The sequence below is a fragment of the Bufo bufo genome, chromosome 5 (assembly GCF_905171765.1).
Source record: "Bufo bufo chromosome 5, aBufBuf1.1, whole genome shotgun sequence".
In the NCBI taxonomy this organism is placed as follows: domain Eukaryota; kingdom Metazoa; phylum Chordata; class Amphibia; order Anura; family Bufonidae; genus Bufo; species Bufo bufo.
This window is the reverse complement of record NC_053393.1, coordinates 539009568-539021693: the sequence shown is the minus strand read 5'-3', so window position 1 is coordinate 539021693 and position 12126 is coordinate 539009568. Positions and strand designations below refer to the sequence as shown.

Genomic DNA, 12126 nt, shown 5'->3' with positions numbered 1-12126 from the left:
CTGGATCTGACCAAAGGGTATTGGCAAATTCCCTTAACAGATAGAGCCAAGGAATAAATGGATTTTTCTACCCCAGAAGGTTTGTTCCACTACATGCAGAAAAGTATGCAGTGGGACTGGAAGAAGCCAAATACCTAGGATATGTTATAGGCAGTGGTATAATTAAGCCCCAAGTGGAGAAAGTGGAGGCGATACAGAATTGGCTGAGGCCAGTAACTAAAAAAACAAGTGGCAGCCTTCATAGGGATCACTGGATACTACCAGAGGTTTGTACCTAATTTTTGGACAATAGCAGCACCCTTGACGGACTTGACAAAAGGAACAAAGTCCGTAATGGTGTCTTGGTCCCCAGAAGCTGAGAAATCGGCTCTGTGTGAACGACCGGTGTTGGTGGCACCGGATTTCCACCAAGGAGTTCTTAGTACAGGCGGACGCCTCTGACACTAGACTGGGGGCAGTACTATCCCAAATGGTAAACAGTGAAGAACACCCAGTATTATATTTAAGCAGGAAGTTGATGCCGGCGGAGAAGAACTACGCAATTGTAGAGCGCAAATGCTTAGCAATAAAGTGGGAATTAGAATCCTTGAAATATTACCTGCTAGGAAATGTAAACTAAAGTCTGACCATGCCCCACTAGTTTGGATTAAGCTTAATAAGGAAAAGAATGCCAGGATTACAAGATGATTTCTCGAGCTACAGAATTTAAATTTTTCCCTAGAACATAGATCAGGGAAGTCACAGGGCAATGCAGATACGCTGTCAAGAATCCATTGCATGGTGGCTCAAAGGGCCCAGACCTATGGTCTGGTGAAGAGGTGGAAGATATGTAGGCAGACAGCAGGAATTGTATTGGAGGGAGTGTATATCTCACCCGGAAAGTTAAGCTGGGCGAGATATTAAAAGCTGGGTAATGTTGTTTTGTTCAGGAGCCTAGTTGCTGAACTGTTGGTAAATGGTAAAATCAGAGCCGGCTTGGTTGGAGTGGTGAATAGGTGGTGGTGGGATTCACCACTCCCACTCCCACTTCATTACAGAGAATGAGGGAGACTCAGCCTGTTCAGCTGAGGAAAGAGTCCCTCATTACAGGTATATAAAAGTCTGAGGGAACCGGCAGTGTCTCTCTGCAAACAACCTAGCTGAGAGACACCACCAGTCTACAGGCTGGTAACAAAGCCGAGTGTTACCATACCCTGGGAGCGTGAGGCAGAGGCCTAAGTCATTATACCAGCCGAGCCAGGTGAATGTGTTTTGGTGTTATTTCTATTTAGCCGAACATTTATTTCTGTTGTCTTGCTGAATCCCTGTGGAGCTGAAATAAATCTCTACCTTACTGCATTGGGGCTGTTGCGTCTGTGTCACCACCATTACAAGTACCGTCAACATTTTTTTCATCACATATTAACAGCTTGTATGTTAAACAATTAAAGGAGTTTTTTTTTTTTTTTATTAAGTGAAAAGTAATGTCCCATTGATTCCCAACCACTCTCGTGCTGATGCTTTTTGGTTCTCCTACTGGTCTCTGTAATTTCTGGTCCCTCCTGACATAGAAATTTGACCACTTAACCCATTCAGTTGGGGCAGCACCATAACATGATCAGCAGGAGTTTGGTGAGGTATTAACTTTAAAAATATTTTAAAGCATGAGTCTTTTCTTTTGTTTGACTAGTAATAAAAGTAATACTAGTAGTAATAATAGTTTGACAACACCTTTAAAGTTTAGATCATTAATACAGTACAGAAGTTAATAAGCATAGACAATTCATTGGAAGCAAATCTGAGACCATTCACATCTAACATTCAAGACTCTCATCCTTTATACTCTTGAAGCAGAAAAGCTGTGCTTTTATTCAGCAGTCAATGATATTTTGGCCAAAAAATAAGTATTCCCTATCATCTAAGTTTTTTTTTTTTTTTTTGCTGAATGGTGTTCTCTAACAAAAATTGCAAAAGTTTTTGGCACATGTGATGATAAACGGATAGTAACTTAAATTAAAAAATCTATTAATTATATGATTATTATTATAAATTATTTCATTATTATTATTATTTATGTGAATTTCCTTTTAATTATTCTAGATTACACCAGTTACAGGAACACATCCTCTACTCATCTTTGTAAATCCAAAAAGTGGTGGAAAACAAGGTGAAAGGTCTGTAAATTCCTAAACTTATCACACCAACTTTTGTCTTTAAAGGGGTTCTTCAGGAAACAAGCAATTTGTCCTAGAATGTGACTTCCAAGGTCAAAGCGTCAATGGAGAGGAAGGGACCAAAACACAAACCAGAAAGCAGGCTCAAATTAACAGCCAGAGTCAGAACCAGAGAGGAGTCGCAGTAGCCAAAACAGTCAGACAGAAGCAAAGTCAAGTTGTGCCAAAAGGTCTAGGTCCAGGAGTCCATAGAAGCAGGAAGCTGGTGAAGTAGGAGATCAAAATATTCATAGGCAACTGTGGCCAGCAGTTTCCTGTTTTAAATAGGGCGCTTTCTGTTCACATGAGACTCCTGAGTCATGTGACCCGTGTGACATAATTGCGCCGGACGTGCCGGTGCTTCGATTGGCCTGCGCTCGTACCCAAAGACCCAACCTTGTTGCCAAACAACAATGTCAGTAGCACTGCAGGGAGGAGACTGAGACCAATGTGGGAGTGTGTGATCCTGTCTGCGATATGCCGTTATGTCTGAGCAGCCTGACAGGAGCAGGGAGCAGGATCATATCATCACCATCTTGTAGAGCAGAGTGGAGGCAGCCCATCCTAGTCACATTTATGGACAGGTTGCTGGAGGCTGTTATTATACCATTCCCAGAAAACTCCATTAAGAACTAAAAGTAAATAATCACTGAAATGAACTTAAAGGAACACTGAAGAAAAAATTCACAAAACAGATAAAATATTACAGCTCTTCCTCCCTTTATATTCTCCTCTCCATTGATCATATATTATCTTGTTTTGCAATTATAACTAGGGTTGAGCGAATAGAACTATCTAAAGTGGACTTTGATCTGAATTTCAGGGGAAATTCGATTATCACGAAGCCAAATTTCCTTGTGCTTCGTGGTAACAAATAAATTTTCCATGAAATGGCGTTAAAAAAAATAATACTCACTTCATCCATTTGAGCACGAAGAGACCTCCGTGGCTATCTTGATTGAAGATCCTGTGAGAAATCTTGTGTGCTGTGACATATGACGTCATCACGTCAGCCAGCGTGATGAATTGAATTTTTGTAAACTTCGCTCAACACTAGTTATAACACATAATTTTTTTTTATTTATGTGTCCCAGGAGATCAACCATGTCCCCTCCTCCTCCTCATTGTCCTATATCTGGCTGTAAGGCTACTGACTATAGGAGGAGACCCCGCCCTCTGTCTGAAGATGGGCAAAATGTTTCTTAAGCCCTGTACCCCAGCAATTCACCAGCTGAAAATGAATGATATCAGCAGGAGGTTAAGCCCTATGTTCTCTGCAGGATTTCTACAAGACTGTTCGTAGAATCGTAGTCCACAAAATTGTCTTCATGTTCCTGATACAAACACTGGAGCAAGATTATCATTAACATTTTAACTTTGATTGTTTTTTCTAGGATTAGTGTTCCTTTAATCAGAAATAATCACTTAAATGTGGTTGTTAAATTTAAAAAAGCAACTTGGATTGAGATGAGAGAATTTTGGCCCTCCAATAATTTTTTTTTTTTAATGCAAATAAATTTGACTTGAATAGAAAGTGCTCTGATTACCTAGAGAAGTTAGTCTCTCTCTCTCTCTTACTTTCTGAGTCCTCACAATTGACTTCAATAGATTCAGAACTTTTTGAAAAATAATTTCCAAATGCTAGATTGGCTCATCTTTTTAGATATTTATAAAGGCCCGTATAACTCTGTTGACCATTGCCTATGGAACACACGTAGAGCTCATCTAGAGTATTACGTATGCTCATACCTTGTAACCCCATTTTAGGTGATTGTGAAGCCATATACCCATTAGACAACTGCCCGTAGAACGTACAGGGCGTTTAGAAAGTTTTCAGACCCTTTCACCTTTTCCATATTTTATGTTGCAGGATTTTGGGTAAAATAAAAAAAAATCAAGTCGTCCCTCATCAATCTTTACTTAACACCCCATCAAAAGAAAGTGAAAACAGAATTTTAGAAATGTTTTCAAATGTATTAAAAAGGAAAAACTAAAATTTGGCATGGACATAAGTATTCATACCCTTTACTATGACACTTTATAATAATTTAGCTCTGGGGGCCACCCATTTCTCTTGATCATTTTTTAGATGTTTCTACACCTTGATTGGAGTCACCTGTTGTAAATTTAGTGTCATGGTGTCATGTTCTAGGGGGTCAACAGAACCCTTGAGCTTATCACGAGCATAGAAAAACCAGGCCAACGGATCAGAGAAGACAAAACAAGTCTTTATTAAACATGACCAAACTTGAAAGACATAATCCTAGACAAACAGGTAAGGTAAACAGTGGCAGAAGGATCACTACTTGACCAAGTGCACCGATTTGGCATGGGGCCAAACCCTAAGGGCATTGTCTAAGTGAGCCCTCGATCTTCACAGTATCCCTGATAGTAGGGATAGACTTTCCAGAGAGTTCACCAGGTCACTACCTCCTGGCATGGTCCCGGTGCACCTGGATGAAACCTGCAAGGTAACCAACGCTGGTGCATAGCACCAATGGTCCAGTCACAAAAACAAAACAGGAACTGGAACCCAAACAACCAGGAACATAGGACACAGTTCAGACATGAACCACATGCTGAACAGAATAAGGCGAACACAGGCAGACAACGACAGATGCCTGGAACAGATGCATGGCTGTCACAGACAAAGCTGCTCAGACATAAGACAGGCAGATGCCTGTACCCCATGCGGAACAGATGCATGGCTGTCACAGACAAAGCTGCTCAGACATAAGACAGGCAGATGCCTGTACCCCATGCGGAACAGATGCATGGCTGTCACAGACAAAGCTGCTCAGACATAAGACAGGCAGATGCCTGTACCCCATGCGGAACAGATGCATGGCGGTCACAGACAGAGCTGCACGAACAATACACCAGAACCCATGAGGGACCGATGCATGGTAATATCAATGAATTACCAGGTGACCACACAGATCAGGTTAGAATGGCAAAGACTCAGGTCTGGAGTATACACCCTGCACACAGCCAAGCTGGAGACAGATTGCCTCAGGCACACAGCTCACAGGTCTATATAGTAGGTTAATTAGAGCACCTGACCACCTGGTAATTAAGCACACAGACCAGGGTATCATTAATCCTGCATGAACACAGAGCATACAAAACACAGGAGGCAGCTCACACTAGGCACAGAACACCGTAGCCAGCAAGCACCACAAGCAATCAACATACATGGGAAACACCACCAGCCGGTACTCAATATCGCAGGCAGTTGGCCAACATGGCAAGACAGAGAACTGTCCTGTGATACAAACACCGGGAATATCCACATACACAGGCCCACATTCAGACACAGAAGACCAAAGCATGCAGCACCCAAGCAACCAGCATACAAGGGTAGCAGTCCGCAGCCAGTATGTAAGATCGCATGCAGCCAGCCTGCACGGCAAATAGTGTTAGGAACACTGTGATGCAGACACAGGGAGTAAACATTTACAGACCACATTTCACACACAGAAGACCGTAGCCAGCACGCAGCCCCAAGAAAGAAGTATACACAGGAAACAGCCTAGAGCCAGTACGCAAGAGCAACTGCTGCCAGCCTGCACAGCAACAAGTGACACAGTGAACTGCACTGTGATAACTGGACATGATTTTGATAGACACAACCCTGTCTATATAAGGTCTCACAGCTGACATCTCAGCAAAAACCAAGCCATGAGGTGGAAAGAACTGCCTGTAGAGCTCAGGGACAGGATTGTGTGAAGGCACAGATCTGGAGAAGGGAACAGAAACATTTCTGCTGCACTGAAAGTTCTCAGGAGCACAGTGGCCTTCATAATTCTTAAGTGAAAGAAGTTTGGAACAACCATGACTCCCTACCAAAAGTAATTGGGGAAGAAGGGCCTTGGTAAGTGTGGTGACCAAGAACCCAATGGTCACTCTGGCTGAGCTCCAAAAATCCTGTGTGTATATGGGAGAAACTTCTGGAACCATCACTGCAGCACTCCACCAATATTTGCTTTATGGTACAGTGGACAGAAAAAGTAAAACACACATGAACCTGGAGTTTGCAATAAAGCGCCTAAAGGTCTCTCAGACTGTGAGAAACAAGATTATCTGGTCTGATGAAACCAATATTGAACTTTTTGACCTCAATTCTAGGTGTCATATTTAGAGGAAATTAGGCACTGCCCATCACCTGCCCAATACCATCCCTACAGTGAAGCACGGTGGTGGCAGCATCATGCTGGGGGGACAGGGAGGCCAGATGTGTAGGGAAAACTGAAAGGAGGAAACGACAAAAATATTTTTTATTGAAAACCTGATCCACAGCACTCTGAACCTCAGTTTGGGACAAAGGTTCACCTCCCAACAAGACATTGACCCTAAGCACACAGCCAAAACAGCACAGGAGCGGCTTAGGGACAACTCTGTGAATGTCCTTGAGACTTGAAAATGGCTGTCCACCACAGCCACCATCCAACCTGACAGAGCTTGAGAGGATCTGCAGAGAAGAATGGCAGAAAGTCCCCAAATCCAGGTGTGCAAACCTTGTGACATCATACCCAAGAAGACTGGAGGCTGTAATCACTGCCAGTGGGGCTTCAACTAAGTCCCAAGTAAACGGTATGAATACTTATTTTCTGAGTAAAGGAACTGAATACTTACAGTATGTCCTGAGAAAAGGGTCTGAATACTTATGTCGGTGTAAGATTTTAGTTTTTCCTTGTCAATAAATTAGCAAAGATTTCTAATAGGGATGAGCTAACCTGTAGAAGTTCGGGTTCGTTGGGTTTTGCCGAACTTCAGGTCAAAGTTCGGGTTCGGGACCCGAACTTGACCCCGAACCCAGACCCCACTAAAGTCAATGGGGACCCGAACTTCACTTTATTATTTTCCGTTACAACATGGTTATAATAGAAAATAATAGCATTCTTAAGACAGAATGCAAAATAAAATAGCCATTGAGAGGTTAAAAATAATTAAAAAAAACTCACCTCATCCACTTGATCGCGCAGCCGGTATCCTCTTCTTTCTTCAGGACCTGCAAAAGTACCTGCGATGACGTCACCGCTCTCACCACATGGTGAGCGCGGTGACGTCACCGCAGGTCCTTCTATCTCCATTCAACATCACCTGCGGTGATGTCACCGCACTCACCACGTCATCGCAGGTCCTTTTGCAGGTCCTGAAGAAAGAAGAGGATACCGGCTGCGCCACCAAGTGGATGAGGTGAGTTTTTTTTTATTATTTGAACCCCTCAATGGCCATTTTATTTAGCATTCTGTCTTAAGAACGCTATTATTTTACGTTATAACCATGTTATAAAATCACCCGAACACCGGACCTGAACCCGAACTATGGAGTTTGAGTTCGCTCAACCCTAATTTCTAACATTCTGTTCTTAATTTCTCATTATCGGGGATTAAGTACAGATTGATGGGGAAAAACTGTATTTTTTTTTTATTTTAGCAAAAGGCCACAACAGAACAAAATGTGAAAAAAGTGAAAGGGTCTGAAGACTTTCCGAATGCACTTTATGTTGGAACACATGGACACAGTCCAACAAACAGTCTGTGACAACAATGTAACATATTTTTTTACATTTTGTAAAATTAGCTTCTTTGTGTTCTCAGAGTTACACATATGCTCAAAATTTATCGCCGAGACACAGCATTTGCCTTTCTATAATTATTATCAATATACCTCATATTACAAGACATTACTTAATATATGAACCGTGAATGTGATCAACAGGGAGTGTTCAGTTTTATTTTACTATCGGATTATGAAAACCATTTTTCACTCTTACAATTTCCATCACATTAATGAATTTTTTATCAAGGGTGGAAAAAATAAAAAGATTCTATATTAGCGGAGATTAACAAATATGCTCCGAATGAGTCCTATGTCTTTATTGTGCTATAAAATGCCCATATGTTTTCTTTTTGTCATTCCATAAACTTGTTGTAAGTTTTCTTTCATTATTTTTTATCTGCAGGATACATAGGAAATTTCAGTACCTTCTAAATCCACGACAGGTTTATAGTCTTGCTGGGATCGGACCTATGCCGGGGTAAGAGGCTTTGTCTTGCATATAACTTTACATTTATGTGACTGATATTCTATATTCCATCTCCGTGGAGTTGTTTTTTTTGAAAATTAATATTTTAAATTTGTAATTTTATCGAATACAAATTTGAAACCACATGAAAGTTTTTGTGTCATTTATTTCTTCATATCAGCAATTGAAACAATAAATGATATAATTGTTTGGCACATACGATAATAGCTCTGCTTCTGTGCTTATCCAGGAGTAAGCATGGGTCGTTGTGCTTTAAAGAAATTCTCACTCTAGTTTTTCAGAAAGTCCGGCAAATTTTTGCTGAAATTTAATATTTTTATATTGATATTTTTATTGATTTGCAGGTTTCACCCTCCAAAAACACTCTAATTCAATTAAAATAAATTGTATAGGTTCAAGTATAAACCAACTATAAAAATAGGGAGTAAATCTTTACTGCAAAAAAAAGTTTTAGATGCTTCAATTTACGGCTAGAATTTTTATTTTATCTAATAAGATTTGTTGAGCTGAGTTTACCAACTAAGCCAGGACATATGTAACCCGATGCAAAAATTGGATCAGGACCCCAGCTATCACACATGTTTAATAGTACTAGTCTACTCACATAGGCCAAAGGAATCTTTTTAGGCCCCCTCAGATGCCAGGGCACAAGTATGACTGCAACCTCTACATCCCTATAGTTACGACCCTTTGGCCGTCTGTGCAGCTGCTATAAGAGCCTTCCAGAAAGGGTGGAGAGACTTGGTTGGCCCCAACCCTTTCGGTATTGGGTTGTTTATCTCATTTCAGGACTACTCCAGTCTCTACCCATACTAACTACCACTATGGCTTTAAGGGAGGCTGTCACCTCCAAAATTGGTTTCAAAGTTAGCATACTGCCATCTAAGATCAATGCCTTGAAATGGAACAATTTTTTGTCAAAATAAGAACCTGTAATCCCAAGAAATGCTTCTTTTTATGCAAATAAGGTTTTGGTGCACGATGGGTGGAGCTACTTTGCTGGTGCACCATTGCTCGAACAGTAACATTACCCAGGCCCCCCCTTTCCAATATTTTATTAAAAGTCCCTAAGATTTCAAAGTCAATAGCGATGATACATGGGAAGGGGAACTGAAAGGAGCAGCCCTGTCCATGGTGCAAAAAAAACTAATTTGCATACAAATAAAAATAAACATTTCTCAGAATTAGTGAACCGGATTTTCAAAGGAAAAATTTGGTTTTATTTCAGGGCACCTGCCTCAAATAGCAGTATGCTTACTTTGAAACCAAATTTGGACGTGAAAGACCAAGTAATTTATTAACAGCCCTTATAATATCATTGACTGGCAGTCTATTGGGCCATAGAAAAATGTGGAATGGTTCTCCAGTCCACCATGACCAACTTCAGTAACAAGTGCTTTCAGGATATGACATTTTATGTTTATTTAGGTTTCTGCCCTGTTCCCTGGGTCTTTTCCTCTATCTCCCCATGAAGTTTTCAACCTGAGAGATTAGTATCTTACGCCTCTAAATTTAGATGACCGTCCATGGCTTCCTGGCCCCATAGCAGCTACTGTCTCTGACAACCTAGTAGCTACACCAAGAGGGCAACCAAAGCCTTGCTTGGCATTTTTGTATTCTTATAATTATTCTTTCTGCCTCTCCAAATCTACTGGTTAAACATAGTCATCATCATAACCAAAGTACTGATACAATTAAAACCAGTGGATCCATAAATAGCCTATATATGCTTCAAAAAGAGCAAAAATAAAAATGTGTCCACATTTCAGCAATAGTTTTGTGATTTTTCTTTTCTCAGGTTGAATTTCTTTCGTGATGTTCCAGACTTCCGGGTTCTTGCTTGTGGAGGAGATGGGACAGTTGGGTGGATTTTGGACTGCATTGGTAAGAAACACTAAAGCTGGCTATGCATTATTTTTTAAAACCTAGGGTGTGAAGAAAAGGCCTAGGAAATTGCCACCCAAGAGAGCATTGTGGAGGACAAAGTGAGCACATCTAAGCGAGGGTGGTGTGGCAATTTAGGCACTGTGCCCAACCAGCTGATTTAATCTAAGCCTGCATGTGTACTGTAGCCCAGCAGTCCACTAGGCTAAAGAGTAAAACTGTGGAAAGACGCCATCTGCATCTACTGAACTGCAAATTTGAGTTTTATGTACTGTGCCATCAGATCCAGGAGTCAATTGTAACTGCCATGCTTACATATCTGTTTTAATGTGAATTCACATTTGAGAATAAATAGGCTTACTCAGCCTAAGTGATAAAAATTACTGTGATTAAATATAAAACAGACAAATAACTCACATACATAGTTAAAAACAATAACTCTGACCTGTGATCACTATGTAGGCTGCTGTTGACTGCCAGGCGGTGCAGTCTCATAGCTAACACTCTTGTCGACCCGCCTAGCAGTGCACAGACCCATAGTCGACACTCAGTCATGGTGGAATACAAGAGAGGGAGTCTTCTGACATGCTTTTTCATGGATGTTTTCCAAAAGAGCTTTGCTCCTTTACTGTGGATGGTCCTTTTACCTCAGCAAATAGCGTCATTCATCTCATAAGGTATAAACAGGTTTTCGCTTTTGGCTAACCTCTTCCTATGATACAGGTTCCCCAAGGACCAGCTGGATAATGAAGTATTACATGGCAACCAATGACATAGCAAACTATCTGTGTTATGTGTGGTCATACCCGGCCCTTATCTTTGTATTGACTCTTTGCTTTGGTTAAAAGGGGGGCACTGGAGCGCTCGCCTATATTACATATACTATATATGCCCTAATAGGACATATGGATAGGAGTTGATTAAGGCTGAAATTCAATTTTTGCCATGGCCACTCTTGTATAGGGAAGCTTTTAATCTGGTGATGTGCTTACAAATTGTGGGTCGTTTCCACTGCAATAATAAATATCTCCTTTTTTCAACAGATAAGGCCAATTTGACGAAACAGCCTCCAGTAGCTATCCTACCTCTTGGTACAGGCAATGACCTGGCAAGATGTTTGAGGTGGGGAGGAGGTAAAAAAAATAAATTATAATTTCATATAAAAATGAATTATATTCAGTGTACCATATGTTACAAATGTACTTTTATTAGGATATTATAAAACTCTGTAATATAGTTTTATTATTTAAACTGTGTCTATTACAAGCAGAATCATCCATTTATATCTCTTTAGGGCTCTAGGGAGTCTGTTGACAGAATGCTGGCCTTGCCAACGGCAGCCTGTATTATGACGATGGTATTTTCATGCTGTCTAATGCTATGCCTAGCCACAAACAGAAGTCATTTGATTGTATTACCCCCCATTTAAAAGGGGTTGTCCAGGATGTTTATATTAATGTCCCATCCTCAGAATAGCTCATCAACATCTGATCATAGTGGGGGTCCGACACCCTGTATCACCACTAGGGATGAGCGAACCCGAACTGTATAGTTCGGGTTCGTACCGAATTTTGGGGTGTCCGTGACACGGACCCGAACCCGAACATTTTCGTAAAAGTCCGGGTTCGGGTTCGGTGTTCGGCGCTTTCTTGCAAAGCAGCCAATCAACAAGCGTCATACTACTTGGCCCAAGAGGCCATCACAGCCATGCCTATTATTGGCATGGCTGTGATTGGCCAGTGCACCATGTGACCCAGCCTCTATTTAAGCTGGAGTCACGTAGCGCCGCACGTCACTCTGCTATGATCAGTATAGAGAGAGGTTGCAGCTGCGACGTTAGGGCGAGATTAGGCAGATTAACTCCTCCAAAAGACTTCATTCTGTGATCGATCTGCAGCTGTGGATCATTGAAGTGCTATTATTGACTTGCTCACTTTTTTGAGGCTGCCCAGAGCGTTTTTAGATCACTTTTTTTCTGGGGTGATCGGCGGCCATTTT

The 12126-nt window shown here is 41.2% G+C and overlaps 1 protein-coding gene across 1 annotated transcript in view; it reads left to right on the top strand.

Moving 5' to 3' along the window:
- The window catches only part of DGKB (diacylglycerol kinase beta), a 668472-nt gene that overhangs the window by 260252 nt on the left and 396094 nt on the right, over positions 1–12126 (top strand). Inside the window, exons 15-18 of the mRNA XM_040431289.1 lie at positions 2080–2153; positions 8161–8235; positions 10043–10128; positions 11172–11261. Coding sequence (XP_040287223.1) covers positions 2080–2153; positions 8161–8235; positions 10043–10128; positions 11172–11261 — 325 coding nt within the window. The remainder of the gene's footprint in view (positions 1–2079; positions 2154–8160; positions 8236–10042; positions 10129–11171; positions 11262–12126) is intronic.